This window comes from Fusarium oxysporum, chromosome 11, assembly GCF_000149955.1.
Source record: "Fusarium oxysporum f. sp. lycopersici 4287 chromosome 11, whole genome shotgun sequence".
NCBI classification, from domain to species: Eukaryota; Fungi; Ascomycota; class Sordariomycetes; order Hypocreales; family Nectriaceae; genus Fusarium; species Fusarium oxysporum.
In genome coordinates this window covers 2,258,049-2,276,511 of record NC_030996.1, presented here as the reverse complement: position 1 = coordinate 2,276,511, position 18,463 = coordinate 2,258,049, and the positions used below count along the sequence as shown (strand labels likewise).

Genomic DNA, 18,463 nt, shown 5'->3' with positions numbered 1-18,463 from the left:
ACATCAACAGCTAAGAAAATATCTCTATGTTAATTACAGGACAGCGGCAAGGGGTTTCAGAGAAGAGAGCTGGGTATGGATGCAAGTAAGAAATTAGATTCGCTTAGTCCTCTCGAGGTAGCAAAAGAGGCCTCTATGAATCTATCAAGGCTTGAAGCATCTGCTCTATACGGTCGATTGGTACTTTGCACACCAGACATATTGACCCCGAATCTGACAGTTATTGCAGAGACAGATATGACATAACCTTATGAAGATACTTGAAGGATGAGATATATGCGTGCTTTCCTATATTAAGCTATGCGAGTTTATCCATGCTCTCTCTAACTCTAATTGTTTCTTATAGCTTATACCTTGGCCTCTTCCTTCTTTTCCTCCTTATCAGTCATCGGTAGGCCAGGTACATCCTTGAAAACAGCAAAGCTTGAAGGTGTTTCGTCAAGAACCGGGAAATGGAATCCACACTGAGGGCATGTCTCGCGCAACACTGCCTGTTCTTCCGCCAAATTGTACTTCTTATCCTCTGCCTTATTACAAACAGGGCAGACTCGGATAAGGCGAGTGCCGACGAGTTCAAAGTTGGTAATGATATCCTCCATGATTGCTCCATTGGCCGCCCATGACTTGCAATATTTATGATAGGTGTTTTTATGCCAATCATAGAGAGCCCCTCGGCTGGTCCAAAAGCTACATTCATTATACCAACTTCGATCTTCAGGATGCTCCCACCACGTCAGGTGCAGGAATCCGGGAAGGGTCATGAGATGGCGGCGCGTATCAGCAAATAATACCTTGAGTCTGTCAGTCGGCATGAATTATAACGTGTCCTGAGGATGTACCTTGAATTTCTCATATGCGTCTGGGCTTGAGAAGCGAACGCGTTGCATGCTCAGGTAGATAGGCATTTTGTTCTTCTTTTTATTCGAAAGTTGAATGGAACTGATATGAACAGGTACGTGATAAGATATGTATTTTTGTGTCAGAATAAACCCCAGACAAGGCCTACTATAAATATTACCTCGATTCATCTCAGTGAGATAGGTCCCAAGGTCGTTTTGTTAACCAACTCTGTAAGTGGAATAGTCTGAGCATGTTGGCCGCCCGGCTAACTGGCAATGCCGGGTATTTGTTTTCCACTCTTTTTGATTCGCTGCATTCCCGACGGCATGCATGTTATGATAAACTAAACAAAGTAATTGCCAGTTTGGGAAAAATAATTAACCGGGATCTACATACCCCGGCTATATTTACTAAAACAAAGATAAACATACTACTACACTGATTCTGGCCATCGGAAAATGGACAAGTAGTATCAAAGCTCTGCCCTCCTTACCGAGAGGGTATCCCAATCAACTCCACGGCACCCTCAACCTTATTTTCAGACTTAGGGGATAGGACATGAATGGCCGGAAACCTGACGAATGATGCCCAAGATACCACAAAGTTGTTGCCGACTATACCCTCAAGGGTGATAAATTGACCTCTTTGATGTACTAAATGGGATGTTGCCCAGAGCCAACAGGCTCTCACATGTATTGGAAGCATAGCTATGGCTGCGATTAAGTACAAATAGGTTCGAGGATGTCCATCATCTGAAGTCGATACTTTACATACCTATCAATCTGTGAACAACCAAACACCAATCCTACCAATCTATCTTACTATCACCATGGCTCAACCGACCACTCACGTTATCCATTGTGGCAAACAAGCCTCGACCGACAGCACTTGGACAAGGTTTGAATGGGAAGAGCCTAAGCTGGGCAAACAAGTCCATGGCGAAATTACCACCGCCCGCGCCTTTGGCACTTCTGGAAACCTCTCATCTGGATTCTGGAGGACAGGCGCCACGTCCCCAGGCGCCAACAGCGACGGGTCGCACAACCTCACCTATTCGTCCCCTATTGGCGACGAGACCGCGTGTGTTATTGACGGGTCTGCCACCTTGACAGTTGTCTCGACTGGGGCTAAATACAAAGTTGGCCCTGGGTCAATCATTAGCTCTCCCAAGGGACTTGAGGTCTACTGGGAGATCGATGCTCCCTTTTTCAAGAAGTACTGGTGTATCTGGACTGGCACTAAAGCTGCTGCCAACCCGCCAATTGATCTTCTAATCGGCAACGTCAGCGACAGTCCCAACTGGGTCGACTACAACTTCACTGAGCCTAAGGAGGGTGATCTGGTGGCTGGCGAGTTGTACTTCATTCGAAATGGAGGATCGACCGGATCCATGCTGAGTGGAGTGTGGCGATCTGGAAAAGGAATTGCGGCTTCGGATCTCGATGATGAAGGGACCTTGACAACACCTTATACTGGAGTCCTTGGAGACGAAACAATTCTTCTCTTGGAGGGAGAAGTTGATATCACGGAGACGGAGAGTGGAAAGAAGCATAGCTTTAGGGCTGGAGACGCAATCGGTTTGACGTCAGGCATGCATATCACCTGGGTCTCGAAGGGTCCCTTTACGAAGAAGCTGTGGGTTATTACCCGGGATGTTGTTGAGTAATGATAAGACTGTAAATAGATTTAGTTGGGTCAGATGGTTTGACATAAGCAAGCCGTAGTCTGAGTCGGTATCTATTTGATACTTGGGCCTATAATCCAGTCCTCTCATTGCCTCAGCAAAGTCCGCATAGTTGTCAAGCATAGTCAAGATCCATCTTAACACTGTTATATACGACGCCCCGTCACCCATATGAGCCTCATTCCTAAAGAACCTACCCGAATAAGTTTCATCGATAGGATATCAATCGATTGGCGCCTTACCTGTCTCTTTTCGGTGGTCTATACTCCAGACAGAGATAACTGTCATCGACCTAAAATACACTATCATCAATACCCTGTGTGATAAATTTCAGTACTGGCACTATTCGTCAAGCAAGACAAATATCAGTATGCATACGTTGATGAGCAACAAGCGAGCGCATTCGGGCTTGTCAAGTGTTCCATCCTGCAGCAAGGAGAATTTATTAACTAACCTCTTTGACGAATCTTTCCGTGTCGCCTTTGAACACCCATTTCCATGCAAAAACGTCGCGGGGACTATCCGTAGGTATAATCAGATCAGCAAAACCTGTTAACAAGATGCTGCACCTCTTAGCTGTGGGCGGGATCTCGCGAATCAATGCTCTGCAGCCATTCAGGATCAAAGAAATGGTGGGCAGCACCGCCCTGAGCAACTGTTCCAAAAAAAAAGCTTTTAGAATGTGTGTAAACAGCCCGAATGGCGTTGTATCCTCCTGTTAAAAGTCCCCGGCCTACTACTCTGCTAGTATTAATTTTCTTATGGTCCTTGATCTATTCCAGTAAACTTGACCCTTGCCGATCAAGGCTCTGGGAATCATCTGCAAAGGCCGGGAAATCTCTAGTCCCTGTGATCTCGGCACTTACCATCCCGATTCCACACTATCGAAATAGCCCGGCAAAGCACAACAACTCTAGTCACTAAGAATCTAAGCTCCCCATTCCTAAACCCATAGGAGCCAGATGTTCTTTAGAAGGTCCGTTAGGCAGTAAGATCTAGATTAAAAGATTATTACCTTTATCATCGAGGCCATGCTTATACAGAATAAACTCTGCTTAGATAGGTATCTCTTACAACTGCAAACCCCTTATATAGGCCTACTTAGTTCTCTCCTAGGTATTTTATTAGGCATTAGAGAACAAAGCCGGGTACCAGGAAATGAACCGTATATTAGCAGCCCGGGGTTAATACTCTGATGGCATTTCTAGCTGCCCTGCTCTCTCTGCAACAACAGCTGTCTCAGATAGCGTAGAAGCCTGGGGTTCAAAATATAAAGCAGAAGATTGCCACTCAAACGGGTATTTCATGTCAAGCTTTTTTATATCTCCAGTCAGAATTACAGCAGCAATCAAAGATCTCATAGATACGTTCGACTCACCCTTCTTAGCTCCGCCACGATGGGTTGAAAATGTACATTGTTTATAAAGAGAGATGGGTACGTCATGTTCTTTGCCTTTTGATTGTCAACACGCTTTATATCACCCATATAGATACACAGGTAACGTATTGCAGCTTCCCAGCGAGTTTTCTATAAATTACTAAACAACTCATGGTGTGTGTGCAGCATATTGAGCTAATCATAAATGAAATGTTTTCCTCCTGGCGCGGTCATGATGAAGCGTTTGAATGATAACGCCCCTGCTATATTTTTTTGGGCAAGTACTGACTTTAGAATTAGCTTGTTATCTGAGATAATATACCGTAGCCCAAAAGCTCGGCCCAAACGTTGCAGGGTATTAGTTTCAGTCCGATCAGAATAGAAGGACTATAGTGTCACCGAAGTGACTAAATTTGATTGACGTAACCTTGATATTCGGGCCTCATAGGTCTGTTTCCGTACCCTATTCTGCACGCGTTTCGTTCGAGCATGTGTAAAACCACTCCAGACACGTCCTCATTCTACGGGCAGGCTATCACACGCATTGAAAAGCCATATCTAAAATCCCAATTACATTTCGTAAATGAAGAATACTAATACACTTAACTCAGCTAATGGATATTCTTACATTGCTGAGATTTAGTTGCAATAATTCCATAGGGCAGTGGCAGTTATGCCAAGTATTATCAATTAACCAAACCTATGCTCCTCTGTCACGTATTGACCATTGACTTTGAATGGGGCGCATGGAAGAAGAACTGCAATTACCCGAGCACGATGCTTCTTGGAGGCGTTAATCCATCTGTGCATAGTTGCCCGCTGAACGATGTGATCCTACAAGACACGACTGTTAGCGGTGTTTTACAAGGAAGACCGTCGAACTATAAGGAAAGAATCATAAAAAGCTTACCCCAGCTTTTAAGAGGACCTTTTGGCCACTATCAAGCTCATGATATACCTCTCCCATCACACAAGTCGAGATATCCAAAGACACTGTTCGATGCATATGACCCACCGCACCGGGGTCGATGTCAAGATTTATCACATTTGCCCCTCCCAGCTCAACCTGTCCTGTTTGAGTGTTCAATCCTGATGAGGGAACGAGAAATTCCGTACTCCGGGTGTAGCTAGTAAGAGAGTCGTGTGAAAGGTGTGCCTTCAGGTCTTGATTATCCGCCAATTCTGTAGGTAGCTTCAGAGTAGCATAAGAGCGTGATGCTATTCCAAAGCCAGGCACTTCCGCAGTGCATAACGCAGGTGCATCTGTGTAAATGCTTTCTCCAGTGTTCAGGTCATGGCCTGTTATGTATCGTTTGACAGGATAATCAATTCCTGTGATTCCCTCCTTAGAGCTTTCTTGGTTGGAGGGACTCATGATATAGGAGGGCTAAGCAGGTAATAAACAGAAATGTATATAATATTATGCCTACCGATATCAGGCAGTAGCCGTTTGCAATCGGAGGATGTAGTAACAACTTACTTGACCTGAGTTCGTACAGTTGCAAGTAGGATGATAAATAACAGAGGGAGAGATTTAAGGTAATCGGAATTTCTGGATTTTCATTACGTGGGACATGGGGGCTGAGGAGGCGAGCAATACCGTGATAGATATGTTCCGGTCTAAGTTCCGTTAAAGTCAATTGCACAACGCCTTGGTAGAAGAGTCAACTCATAGCAAGGTCATTTCATGCACGGCAGAGTTAACCATTAGCATCATCTCTTAACACCACGTGGTTTGCAAGCGCAGTTAGAACTGCTATGTCTACCAACTTATTTTTTATCAGGTATATGAATTTTAACCTCTAGATATGTCTCTAACCATTTTTTCCTGCTATACAGCAATTGACATTATATGCGAGCAACGTCGTCGTCTTCCGAAGCCCCACCGCCGGCCATAAACGGGACCGGATAGTGTTCCGGGATAATTCCGAAATACCGTCGACGGATGTCTTGTCCATCATCTTGAAATATCATTGAAGCCTTGCAATGCCCTGTTAGTCGTAGTCGTTCACCGTAATCTTAGTTCCAAACTCACGTCTTACAATGATCTTAGAACGCATAGTACCTCAATCTTTCAGCGCAGCTGTGCTATGGCTTATCGGGGTTATCTTGACCCGTCTTATATACAATAAATACGGACATGGTCTGAATCATGTACCTGGCCCTTGGCTTGCTGGCTTTACAGATCTATGGAGGCTTCTCGTCGTTCGTGGTCGTCGAGCACAAGAAGTACATATCGAGCTACACAAGAAGTACGGGCCTGCTGTCAGATTGGGCCCTCGAGCAGTATCTATTGCAGATACAGACGCCTTGAAGGTCATTTACAGTCCGAGTGCAGGATGGTCGAAGGTGACTTGGAGATCCGTCAACCGAAGAATCGCTAGCTGATTGATCACTATTTCTAGTCGAAGTTCTACCCGGTGCAGCAAGCTCTGGCTAAAGGAAAGAGACTCGAAACCATGTTCAACACAGACAACGACAGATATCACGCCAGACTTCGAAGATCAGTGTCTAATGCCTATGCAATGAGCACCCTTGTCACATTCGAACCCTTTGTCGATTCAACATCAGCCGAGTTCATCAGACAGCTCAAGCTTCGTTTTTCCGACCAGACCGGCAATGCAGGCATTTGTGACTTTGGCGCGTGGCTCCAGTTCTACGCTTTTGATGTGATTGGAGAATTGACGTTTTCCAAGCGACTGGGGTTTGTCGAGAAAGGTATCGATATTGACAACATTATCCGGGATCTAGAGAGTTTCTTAAATTACGTGTCATGGGTAACGACTCTTCCCAAACTTCTCACGCGCTTCAGCCACTGACAACAAAACCTGTACAGATTGGCCAGATCCCGTTCCTAGATAAGCTGTTCATAAAGAACCCCATCAAAATTTGGCTAGTCAAATATGGGTTCCTTAACTCGAGTGCGCCAGTTGCCGAATTTGCGAGAAAGCACCTTGTCGAACGCCAGCATGAGGAAGCATCGGATATGCCAAAAGCTCCGAGGAGGGACTTCCTGAATCGTTTCAAAGAGGCGCACAACAAAGACCCCGACTTTATCACTGAGCAACTTGTCCTGGCCCTGACAGTAGCTAATATGTTTGCGGGATCTGACACAACCGGGATTACACTGCGAGCTGTCTTCTACTACCTGCTGAAGGACCCTCCAAAGATGGAAAGTCTTCTCAAAGAACTCGCAGCCGAGAGCAAGGCCGGCCGGTTCTCGAGAGATGACGGGCTTGTGCAATGGGAGGAAGTAAGGGATCTACCCTACCTGAGCGCTGTCATCAACGAGGCCCTTCGCTGTCACCCTGCAGTTGGGCTGACTCTCGAGAGAATAGTGCCTTCTGGTGGAGTTACACTTGGTGGACACTTTATTCCTGGTGGAAGTATCGCTGGTTGTTCCCCATGGGTTATCCATCAAGACGCCGAGGTTTATGGTGCCGATGCCGCAGAGTTTCGCCCTGAACGCTGGATCGAAGCAACACCGGAACAGCGAAAGAAGATGAATAGTTGTCTCTTATCTTTTGGCGCTGGGGCTAGGACATGTGTCGGCAAGAACATATCCTTATTGGAGCTCTACAAACTTGTCCCAACTATTCTACGGATCTTTGAGGTAGGATTTCCGAGTGTCTGCTGTTGTATCTTAGGCTATGAAAGCTAATCTTCTTTTTCCTTTTCAGCTTGAGCTGGTTAATCCAGACACTCCATGGAAGCTCCACAATGCGTGGTTTGTACGGCAAATGGGCTTTAATGTGAGACTGAAAGAAAGAAAGACAATTCTTTAAATCTTCAGTTTCAGGGCCTGAAACCTCCAGATACACTGGGTGATTGAAGAGGGAATACAGGGAAGGTCTGGTATTACCACATGTATGTTAAGAATTAGGTAAATCATAAGCATGCTTATTGATTGGTGAAGCTTGTGTGACTGCTTAAGCCTATGAATATTCAAGAGAAACTAGATATGGGATTGATATTTGTTGACGGTAGCGTTAAAAAGCAAAGGAAGAACCGCATTGCTTATCATGATGTTATCCGCACGGCTCTTGCTTGCAGTGCGTCACTATCAGCTGTAAATAGAATTATACTAACTTCCATACAGGTTCATCATAGTAGGAAACATATCCCATATCAAGATCAAACACGCCATTGATACCCAGAGTGCCTAGTCGTGCCTCGGTACCCCCTCGCTCAGTATTCAAAGGCATTCCCATACCTCGGGTGAAATCAAGGCTATCATTCTCCACAAATGTCGCCAGCTCGGCATCGTTGGGACCGAAGCGCTCCCCAAGAGTCTCAAAATTGAAGTCTGACATGATCCAACTATTTCGACGATCAAGGCTGGAATCAGCCATCCAGGATGTGGGCAGCTTATTAAAACCTGCCGCTGAGCTCTCAGGCATTGTGCCCAAAGAGTCGGTATTGAATGAATAACAGTCTACTTCTTGATCCCTTTGCACTCTCTGATCATTGTCGGTTCTCATGTCTTTGAGCTGATTCCTGTACATGCTGGACGTCCCAGTTCTGCATTGTACAAGGTCTTGATCTTCAGTTTGAGGGGGCGTCAGGTGCTGCGTCAGGCGATCTGATGTCGACTTTCGCCTCATTTTCGATGTGCTCTGGTGGTCCAGCCCTCCTTGTGAGTCTGAGGCGAGAACACGTCCAACCAGCCGACTAAGCCTAGAAACGCAACGCATCATCTTTCCAGAGACCCAAATCCTCTGGCAGTACTCATTCAGACACTGAGTGGCTGCAAGTATCAGAGCCCCATACCTTCTCTTGGAACCTGGTTCCCTCGACACCAAACCTACCATGACAAGTGCACAGCTGGTGACGTAGTGACTAAGTGCGAAGCTATACTTGAGACCATCGTCTTGTATGTTTTGATGAGTTGTAAGAATCCGGGCAGCGAGACTAGCACACTCGATTGAAGACTCAAGATCATCCTCTTCTGTATGGTAAATAGTGCTGGAACTCGGTAATAGTGGTCTTCTTATTAAAAGACGCAGATATGTGCAGCACTAGGTATTGTCAGTCCCCAGAACTACTGACAGGTTCACTATCAATCGGGACTCACATTGTTGAAGAGAAATGTTTGTTTTACTTGCCACCGAGTTCTCGTACTAAACTGAGCCTCATAGGGAGCATCGAGGTCATATTTCAAGCATATCGGAATTGTGTTGAGTAATTTCCCGATAGCGGTATCAACATATTGGATCATGGCTGGCATGGAAGCAGTAGATGACTTGACACCGTATAAAACTTCCCACGTCTTGCCAGCTATACGGCAATAACGCACCATGGCAATAACATAAGGAATACATGAAGGGGACGAGTCCCTCGCAGCCTCAACAACTATCTCGTGCTGGAGGTCTGCTATTTTCTCTTTTCGGGACGCAAATCGTGTCATCCACTCATCGCTCAGATCCAATGGTAACGCCGTATCAACGTTGCTGTCTTGAATGAGATATGGTTTCCCGGACTCCAGAGCCAGTCGTCGATCCAGCAGATATAAGGACCACCACGCACGTGAGTACAACTGGTTGTAATAAGCCGGCATGCCCTCGATGGTGCTCTGGCGATGCAAGCCTATTGTTTGTGCAACCGACACACTCAAGGCGTGTACTCTGGCTGCTTTCTGATTCGCGTCTAGTCGGAACATGTAAATTATCTATGCAGGGTCAGGAACAATGTAGGTCGTAAGGGCTGGTGTCTTGACTCACCCTCACTATTAACACTTGCAACATAAGAAGTGACTTTATAGCCGTATTACTGGTCTCGAGCAGATCACCAAGCAGACTCATGCCCACGCTATACAGACTCCAGCCAGAAGATTCAACACCGCTGCGGTCGCTCATTCTTGCTGACATGCTACATCGTCCAAGAGCTAGGCAAAAGCACACCAAAGCAACAGAAACCCGGAGTTGCTCGCTTTGTGCTGACTCGACGGAGGAGCTGATCGCTGGGTGCTGCCACATTTCGTTGAAGATGTCCCAAACTGCCGGGGGATGGACGACCGGATACATCGGGTGCACCTCGTCCATGAAGACTTGTAGGTGATACCTGCATTGTTTCTCATCGGTCATGACGCCATGCCGTGTCAATATCCGCTCGAACCATCCGCCTTTTCTGCCTGTCGTATCATTTGGTGATGTTGCTGTTGCTGGTGGGAGGAGAGACGATGCTGGGGAAGTGTTGTCTATTCGCATGGCCGACGATGCGGAGCTTTGATAATCTATGGGTTCGTTCTCGTCTTCAAGTGTCGGAGTTATAGTCATCTCTCCTGCAAACGTTTGTCCCTCTGTCTCTAGGGCACTTTGTAGTTTGGCTGCTGAAGGCTTGAGTTGGTCCTCGACTGATGCATAATCATGCGTTGGTCTGGACAGATCGGGAGTGGGCGGTCTCATCAGACGTAGATGGCGTTCTACAGCTTCTAGGCGAACTAAGACTTCGCGGTTGATGCTGCCATGGTTCATAAGCTCATATCATCAAGGCAAGCGCAAAACAGATTTACCTATCGTTTGAGGGGTAATAAGCTTGGTCTTGACCTCCAGCGGGACCTGGCCTCAAGTCTTGACGAGCCTGCTGTGCGCCCCTTGGAGCAGAGGGCTGGCAAGGTAGTTGTTTCGCGAGGCATTGTCGACATGGATCTCCTCCTTCGCACTGGTAGGATAAGACTCGTCAGAATCGCCTTCTATATCGACATTGAAGGAGGACGGCAGGACATGAACACCAACCTTGATTTTGCGCTGCTGGCAGGAAGTACTGTGACGGTCAGGGACACCGTTTCAATGTTTATGCAAGTCGTGGATCTTCCTTACCAAGCTCTAGATATGTATTTCCCTCTCTTCATCTTCTTCGCAGGCCGTTCCGTGGGTTCAGCATTGGCCGCTGCCGTGTCTTTGGCGGCGTTCCTTTTCTTGGTCCCATCTTGGTCGTCTGTTGGCGTGGTCTCACGGGCATCGTCAGTTGCGGAGGCGGTCTGGTCTACAGCCTCGCTAGCTGGATCCCAATCCTGTATATCAGATGGAGACATTGCTGACTGAGCTTTGAATGCAGATGGAAGTCTGCCAGATGCCATGAGCTCAGTCAATTCAGGACTCTGTAGTACGAAGCTTGGTGAAGCAAGTGCTGGACAGGTTGATGCACGGGGCCTGGGCTACTGCGGGGACTGCCCCCCTTCCCCAGACGCTCCCCCAGTTCGGATATGATCTAGTCACCGATGCCGAGATGATTGTCAGGGTTCCCCGCGAAACTGAGGCTTGGTCGCTGACAGTAGTGTCTGGGGAGCATAGCGTCCAATTGCTGCTGGCTGATCATGCGGAGCTCTCGGATTGGATGGCTTGCCACTCTTTGGACGGAATTTGGCTGGAATTTCCGTAAAATGGGGCCGCGACTCGAGCTGATTGGCTTGTCACAGATGTGGTCAGTGTCATAGAGTTCGGCTAGTGATTTCAGTCAGCAGCTAACTCAAGTTGGCCTTGAAAGTCTAGACGCTGTGACATCCTTGTCGCCCCATAATGCCCTCGCTCCATATTTTAATTGGTTACCATACAACTCAAGGGTGGATGGACAGCAAAGCGGATCTGTTTTTTTTGTTTTGTTTTGTTTTGTATATTTTTCGTCTGGGTGGCTGTAACGAAGCCAAATCTCCTACTGGAGCAAAAGACGTGCTGAGCTAGCTAGGTACAGGGAACCCCGCTTCCTTCACCATCCAGCATACCAAGGCACAAAAGGCGCTGTTTTTGTCAAGCCCGTCACCCGTCAGCGGGTTCGGGGGCAATCTGTCAAATTTTTCCACCGACCAGAATTCTCTCACGCATCGCTACATCTGCTGATGCAGTCCACAATCTCCAGTAACCAAGTTGTAGCTCGTAGTCGACTGTCGTGGCGGCAGGGAAAAACCTTGGGAAGGGATCAGAGGCCGGCGGTGCGGCTTGCCTTCAAAGGGGAAAAACCCATCGCAATCGGCGTCGTTGATCGGGAGGATGTCGCTACCGATGCCACGGGCACCGTCCTCCGATATCTAAGGCGTTCTGGTTCTGAGGTGCCGCCATTAGATCCGACAAAGGTGTTGTCAGAGAAGGTGAACTCTCCAAAATTCCTTCTCTGAAAACTGCTGTTAGGGAGCCGATGGCGTCCCCGCAGTATTGTGTGGCCGAGTAGCCCGTAGAAAATCCCGCTCCTAACAGTGCACTAACAGTGCGTGCCAAGAAAGAATTTTTACAGGGGAGAGTTGCAGCAAAGCGGATCCCTTCGAGACAAGAGGCGATTCAGGGTAGGATCTCCTGTTATGGTTTCTCACAATCTAAGCAATCCGTCTTTAGAATTTCCCAGCAAAGCATGGTCCCCCCAGGCAAGCAAGTTAGATTAAAACAAGAGGTCCGGAGGTTACCTGAATTGTAATGAGATAATCGCTACGAGGACTATCATCGGATCTACGCTACTCTAGTAACATGCGTCAAGTTCAAGGTGCGGGAGCAACCTCTCCCGGATGAAATCCTCAGCACTGTGAAGCTTCACACCCAACATTGCCACCTCTGGAGTCGGAATCTCAACCCCAGGGTACATCCCCACGTTGTTGTAAAGTTGCAGCATGATGTCGCGATCCGGAATACCACAGGTTGGCTTAACCTTGTAAATGACCTTTTTACCAGACACTGTATAAGTCAGATTAATCACGGATTGGTGATTCTGAAGGATTGGAGACAAACCTTTCTCAAGAATTGTATTGATATCGCCCATTGTCTCCCGAGCTCCACTTGCGAGAAAGTATTTACCATCAAGAATATCCTTCTTCTCATCCCACTGATCAAACAGCGCTTTGGCAACTGCCCCAAGGTCTTTCTCGACGTAAAGTGAAGTAACTGCATTGCCGTTGGTTAGCATAGATATCGGGCAAAAAGGATAAGAGGGAACTCACGCTCAGCATCGGGTCCGATAATGGGCCGCGTCATGGTAATAACATCATTCTCCTTGTCATATGCAGCATACTTTCGCGAGATCATGTTCTCATAGAAGTTACCAGTACGAATGAATGCACCCTTGAGGCCTGCATCGCGAATGACTGCATCAACAGACTGTTTTCCTGTAGCAGCCAGGTTAGCTCAATGCCCTTAAAGGATGTATTGACATGAAATACCTTCATACAGCCTTGTGACAAACTTGCCCCCGGATATCTCTCGAGAACTTGGCAAGGTGCTCCAAAGGAAACATTCAACACCAGCTGCCACTGATGCTTCGACGATATGCTGACCTTGTTTCTCCTCGCTCATAGGATCATCAAGAACAGCCTGTAGAGTAAGTATAGATCATGGTGCAAGGCTAGGTGAGACTAACCGTATCGTAAAAGTCGGTGACAGCAAAGACACCCCAGACCCCCTTGAATGCCTCTGGCAGGGTGGAAGGGATAGTCAAATCAGCCTTCACCAGCTGCGCTCCCTTTGCAGCCAGGGCTTTGGCTTTGTCCGAGCTGGGATTTCGAGTAAGGCATCGTACCAGATATTGGTCCGGATATTGAACCAATAGGTTGGCAATTGATCCACCTTGACAGTCAGTCAGTCAGTCCTGCTCATAGTAATAAGCAAAGGTGCTGTTTATGCTCACCTTGAGTTCCAGTGGCACCGAGGACTAAGACAGTTTTCGACATCTTCAAAGGGTTGAGATTTAAGAAGGTTTAACAAGAGCGGGAGTTCGAAATAAGACGAATGATGCAGAAATATGATAGGTCCAAGACAGATGGAGGAAGGTGGCCGATTCAAGTCACTGCCTGCAGATAAATACGAAAGAACAATAGACATGACTTGCTTGTATATGATGGGGCCTCGACCTCGCAACGTGGGGGACATGGGGCCTCCCCACTTGTGGGGCCCCGAACTTCCAGGACAGTTTGCCAACCTATTTGTATACAATAGGTAAATGCCCATATTGCTTCCTGCCTGTATCTCCTTTACAGTAACCACCAATCGTCTCCCACAACCTTCTGCATTACAAAATGGCCGACAAATATCTAGCCGAGATCAAAAGCCGTCGAACTTGTTACTCGATTGAGGCCAAGTCCCCAATCAGCGATGCCCGTATCATCGAAATAGCCCAGGAAGTGGTCAAGCACACGCCCAGTTCCTTCAATTGCCAATCTACTCGTCTGGTAGTTCTTCTCAAAGAGGAGCATGTTAAGTTCTGGGATATGGCAACAGAGTGCTTTAAAGCAACTATGAAATCAGGCATCTTCGCTGAATATGAGAAGAAATTACTACAGCGCCGGGCGGGCTACGGAACGGTAAGCCATTGGCCCATGTTGACATATTCTAACCGTGTTCTGATGGAAGTGATGACAGATACTACTGTTTGAAGACTTGGACGTTGTTCGAGAGTATCAAGCCAAGTTCCCTCGATTCGCAACACATCTTTTGCAATTCTCTGAGCACAACAATGCCATGCAGACTCTTAACTTGTGGACTGCCCTGTCTCTCGAGGGGCTCGGGTGTAACTTGCAGCACATCAATCCCATCATAGATCAAAGGCTCATCGGAGAATGGGATATCTCACCACAATGGTCACTGAAAGGTCAATTAGTCTTTGGCAAGCCGACCGGTGGAACTCTGCATGATAAAACGTTCCTCCCAATAGAGGACCGGTTATTTGTTCATGGGGTTTAGTAGAAACACAGTGTTGGCTGAAATCGGATCTTTATAGCATGGCACCGGGAGCAGTGCTGATGCGATGTATGCAAGAACTTCTTGAGTGCGGCATGGCTAATGAGGAAAACCGAACGCGATTACCAAGTTAATATTCGCTTCTTCTTTCTCACTCGGATTCATGCGTGAACCCACACATTACCCTCAAGAGTTGAGAATAGCTACATCCATCCCATTTGCCAAAGCCATCCATAAGATGAGCAAACTTCCTGGCAATCTTCTTAGCAGCCACGCCGCCAAGCCCTTGCCCCTCTCCAGCAAACGAAACAGAGCCACCTTTGTTTATAAATCCAATGGCGGGGTTCGAATTGACTGTTTCACGTCCAAGCCTTCCCAGCGGTAAATACCCAGTAGCTCGCCCAAACCCTTCGTCTCCGACTGTAGTCCAATCTACGTCACGGAGCAGCTCAAAAACAGATCCACCAGAGCCATTACCTGTGTAGCTAGTAACAAGGAAGTATTGACTTATCACAAGCGCTGAGACAAATAGTACCAAATCCGGTCGAGTGAGATATGATTCGCGGACGAGGCACGAATCCAAGATGCTGAATACTTGAGCCGCATGGAGCAGCGCCCTGCGAGCACTACTTGACTGCGACCATCTGAAAACATGAACTAGGGAATCCTCAGCAGCTTCCAACCCATCACGACCGCACGCAGTTTCCAAAAGGTCAACGTCCGTTGTCAATAGAATGCACAGATAATGCCAGCCTAACGCATTGTTCTGATGTCGTTCACCCAAGAAGCTGGCATGCGCCTTGGGCAGCAATACAACGTCAGCAATGATGGTCTTGTAACCCTCATCCGTTGAAAAGCTCTCAGCAAGGCTGATAGACTGGGAATGTTCGTTCCGCCCATGCTTTTCTGAAAGTCTGGCTTTGGCTGCTATCAGTCTGAGGTAGAGAGAGCGGAGGAGGATCTGAGTAGAATTCTGGTTGAGCTTAGACGGTGACAAGACGTGAAAACTCCGGGAATTCATTCGAGGCATTGTGATACGTACACCTTGCTGCACCGAGCGCAAGAACGCCGTGGCTGTTGTTGCATCTTCAAAGAGAGCATCGTCACACGGCAGGTATAGTTCGACCTTGTCTATTGCAATAACCCCGGACGTGCTCATCAGCCGGGCATAGGCCATGTCCAAGTAGAGAAGGCAGCACATAAGGCTGTACAGAGTTAGAGAAGTTGGTCTAATCTGGCAGGTAGACTTACCGTTTGACAGATTCAACTCGTGCCCATGCCTTCCAGAGGTTGTCTGGGCTTTGCGCTCCTTGTCTCACTTTGAGAATCGGATCGTCTTCATATCCAGCCATGAATAGGCCTTGTCCATCAGCCGTCTATCAAGAACGCTCAGTTAGGCATATTGACTGTAAGTGATATCGGTCATGGTAGACCTACACGAAGCATCTGAGTACAGACTGTGTATGATTGGTGTATATCAATCTCATCCTGTGAATACTCAGTGACTGCTCTAGAGATCCGACAAGGGTAATTATGTACGCGAAAGCCCAAGGCTAAGTAGGCTATAATGAGTGCAGTTGCAAGGGTAGTGAGGATGTCGGGTGGTGCACTCTTGAGCAGTGTCTGAGACGTCAAATCGTGGAGACAGGCGGGCAACAACTTCTGCAATAGCATTAGCAATTGCTCTCATAATTTACTCGGCCGATAACATGCCCCGAGGTATCTAGTGAGAAAACCCTTGGTGTGTGCTCGATCCAAGTAGGACACGCCAACTTAAACACATTGCGAGCAACAGCGAGCTCGGCGCGTCTCTAGCATTAAAAGTGCTCTTGTGTATGAATGGCAAGACCGGATGGAAGAACTGAAAGTAGAAGTCCAAGCTTGAGTCGAGTAGATCCACAGAAAACATGGCAGTCTTATCAGTAGTTGTTGCTGACGAGCCACATGATCCGTCAAGATCGTTGCAGTACCGAATCAGACGATTTCTACATGCTTGATCCATATTGCGTCCCAATGATTGGTAGTCTTCGAGATTGACACTCTGCTGTGGTGTCGTGAAAATGTTATCAGCATTGTGCTTAGTCACCGCATCCCATAAACGACTGTTGATTGGTGTAAGCACCTTGGGTCGCTGTCTCGACCAGATTCGTTGTACTTTCTGCATCTGACTGGCTGATATGGTCATGAGCCCACCACTTCTTGACTTCTGGCTACATGAGGTAGTATCTATGGTTGGTATCGAATATGGGAAGCCAGAACTATCCAAGTCGGGGCCATCTATTGCATCGTAGTTAAACTGCATGTCACCGAAACCTGGCGTCTGTCCCGTCCCGAACGAAAACATGCTGAAGTTGTCGAAACTTCCAAGGATACCTTGTTGGTCGAATTCTATCCCAGTAAAGGTCGAGACTTGGTCGATATCAAACTGCGATAGAAGCATGTCGGAGATTGTGCAAGTGGACTGAGCCATTGAACTTCCTTGGCTATCATCAACAATATGCTGAGACTGTGGTGAAAACCGTTGCCGTTTTTTTGGCCTTAGCATATGCTCTACATGAGTTTCGGTAGGTGGCGATGGCATCGCGGAGCTTGGGGCGGACGGCGCATGCTGAGGTGACGACGTGGAGTTGCGGTCTTGGGTCCCGGGAACGGCTGGGTCTAGAGATACACTTATTTGTCGCTCTGGAAGTGAGATCGAAACGTTTCCATCATCGCGGCATAATTCGTTATCATGGCCAACCTGAATAATATCTGAGGACGGGCGTTCAGGTCGATATTCGCTTTGGCCATTGTTGTTTGTCGAGAAGTGCGTTTGAGAGTGCCGAAATAGAACGTCACTGCACCTGAATATTAGCCAGTATCCATATATGCACATGGTATATATGTAGTTGTGTGCGACTTACCTTCTAGCATAGCTCCTACCGCATTTACAACACTTGAAAGGCTTCTCACCAGTATCTTTGGTTGTTAGTAATGAACATTGATGATGTCGTGAAGTAACTTACGGCTTCTCTCGTGCCGCTTCAAGTGTTCCTCCTTGGTGAATACACGTTCGCAATACGCGCATTTCCTCGGTCTGCCTTTGGGGCGCGTCATGGGGCTGGTCAAAGCGACGTTATCAACAGTTCCAGTTTTGCATATAATTACGGTGAAGCGCATTGACTGAGATACCGACAGCTACAGAAGCCAGCGGATGCTGGACGCTGGAGCTCATGCTAGCTTGACTCGGACTAAACCGGATCTGGCTTCCCCGCACTCATGATGTTGCTGGCGGCCCCATGGTCTGGAATTTCCGTCTGCTTTCCGAAAGTCCCGGCTGTCTCCACGCAAATCCAATCATGTTCAAGCAGCGTGTGACGTTGTTCAAACAGTTGTATGCGAGAGTGTTGCAAGGGGCGGAAGTGGAAGGACGAATAGGCACTCCTGAGTAAAGGCGCGACACTTCCCCTCTCTGTCTGACGTCTGTCCCACGGCCCTTCCAGAATAAATGGGTTATCATATAAATGCTAGCATTTGATACTACCGTGGTCTGGATCTCCAAAGTCTTTAGTGATTTATTGGCCATACCTCGCTGTTTCACAGCTCTTTGTCAAAGATAATCAGGATGCTTGACTGGAACGACGACTTGTTCATGTCCGACTGGGACGCAAAATACGTCTCTACCAACATTAAGCCCCAGGCACGGAAATATGACAGGGGCCTGTTCCTCGAACTCAATTCAAAGCTAGCTTCGTCTCATCCGGAGTTAAAACCTTTCAGTCATGCAATCATAGTACGTCAAAAAGTTGAACTGGTCAACGTCTTGCTTCAAGACTATTAACACGTTTGACAGGCTGCCGTGTGTTGCGCTGTCAGTCGTGCAGATGTCGTAGGTCGCTTCTTCGATGATATTACATTTGATTCAACAAC

At 47.4% G+C, this 18,463-nt stretch overlaps 8 protein-coding genes across 8 annotated transcripts; 3 read left to right on the top strand and 5 right to left on the bottom strand.

The window, feature by feature from the left end:
* Window positions 1-347: 347 nt before the first annotated feature.
* On the bottom strand, window positions 348-905 carry FOXG_10227 (uncharacterized protein; the record flags this gene model as incomplete). The annotated part of the gene is made up of 2 exons (XM_018389472.1): window positions 348-791; window positions 840-905. The coding sequence occupies 2 exons, from the start codon at window positions 903-905 to the stop codon at window positions 348-350; spliced, it is 510 nt and encodes a 169-aa protein (XP_018247751.1).
* A 764-nt stretch (window positions 906-1,669) lies between these two features.
* On the top strand, window positions 1,670-2,506 carry FOXG_10226 (uncharacterized protein; the record flags this gene model as incomplete). Its single annotated transcript, XM_018389471.1, has 1 exon — window positions 1,670-2,506. The coding sequence occupies one exon, from the start codon at window positions 1,670-1,672 to the stop codon at window positions 2,504-2,506; it is 837 nt and encodes a 278-aa protein (XP_018247750.1).
* Window positions 2,507-4,592: 2,086 nt separating this feature from the next.
* Window positions 4,593-5,277, bottom strand: FOXG_20252 (uncharacterized protein; the record flags this gene model as incomplete). Its single annotated transcript, XM_018400516.1, has 2 exons — window positions 4,593-4,736; window positions 4,813-5,277. 2 exons carry the CDS (start codon window positions 5,275-5,277, stop codon window positions 4,593-4,595), a joined length of 609 nt encoding a protein of 202 aa, XP_018247749.1.
* Window positions 5,278-5,945: 668 nt separating this feature from the next.
* Window positions 5,946-7,687, top strand: FOXG_10225 (uncharacterized protein; the record flags this gene model as incomplete). Its single annotated transcript, XM_018389470.1, has 4 exons — window positions 5,946-6,251; window positions 6,308-6,679; window positions 6,739-7,515; window positions 7,583-7,687. The coding sequence occupies 4 exons, from the start codon at window positions 5,946-5,948 to the stop codon at window positions 7,685-7,687; spliced, it is 1,560 nt and encodes a 519-aa protein (XP_018247748.1).
* A 175-nt stretch (window positions 7,688-7,862) lies between these two features.
* Window positions 7,863-11,069, bottom strand: FOXG_10224 (uncharacterized protein). Its single transcript, XM_018389469.1, has 6 exons — window positions 10,721-11,069; window positions 10,637-10,664; window positions 10,414-10,562; window positions 9,623-10,361; window positions 8,977-9,570; window positions 7,863-8,920 (listed from the first exon to the last, which is right to left on the bottom strand). Exons 1-6 carry the CDS (start codon window positions 10,978-10,980, stop codon window positions 7,982-7,984), a joined length of 2,709 nt encoding a protein of 902 aa, XP_018247747.1. The 5' UTR covers window positions 10,981-11,069; the 3' UTR covers window positions 7,863-7,981.
* A 1,278-nt stretch (window positions 11,070-12,347) lies between these two features.
* FOXG_10223 (uncharacterized protein) lies at window positions 12,348-13,548 on the bottom strand (the record flags this gene model as incomplete). Its single annotated transcript, XM_018389468.1, has 6 exons — window positions 12,348-12,559; window positions 12,614-12,766; window positions 12,823-12,987; window positions 13,042-13,192; window positions 13,239-13,444; window positions 13,506-13,548. The coding sequence occupies 6 exons, from the start codon at window positions 13,546-13,548 to the stop codon at window positions 12,348-12,350; spliced, it is 930 nt and encodes a 309-aa protein (XP_018247746.1).
* A 345-nt stretch (window positions 13,549-13,893) lies between these two features.
* On the top strand, window positions 13,894-14,557 carry FOXG_10222 (uncharacterized protein; the record flags this gene model as incomplete). Its single annotated transcript, XM_018389467.1, has 2 exons — window positions 13,894-14,178; window positions 14,237-14,557. The coding sequence occupies 2 exons, from the start codon at window positions 13,894-13,896 to the stop codon at window positions 14,555-14,557; spliced, it is 606 nt and encodes a 201-aa protein (XP_018247745.1).
* A 148-nt stretch (window positions 14,558-14,705) lies between these two features.
* Window positions 14,706-17,650, bottom strand: FOXG_20251 (uncharacterized protein; the record flags this gene model as incomplete). Its single annotated transcript, XM_018400515.1, has 7 exons — window positions 14,706-15,759; window positions 15,806-15,930; window positions 15,992-16,042; window positions 16,094-16,216; window positions 16,404-17,397; window positions 17,458-17,512; window positions 17,560-17,650. The coding sequence occupies 7 exons, from the start codon at window positions 17,648-17,650 to the stop codon at window positions 14,706-14,708; spliced, it is 2,493 nt and encodes an 830-aa protein (XP_018247744.1).
* Window positions 17,651-18,463: the final 813 nt, after the last annotated feature.

Bases quoted from the DNA above. Each gene is read 5' to 3' on its own strand.
- FOXG_10224 (XM_018389469.1), bottom strand. From the start codon at position 10,980: ATGGCATCTGGCAGACTTCCATCTGCATTCAAAGCTCAGTCAGCAATG. The intron at 10,362-10,413 runs GTAAATCTGTTT...GAACCATGGCAG, and splicing joins TATTACCCCTCAAACGATAG to CATCAACCGCGAAGTCTTAG. The intron at 8,921-8,976 runs GTGAGTCCCGAT...GACAATACCTAG, and splicing joins AAACATTTCTCTTCAACAAT to TGCTGCACATATCTGCGTCT.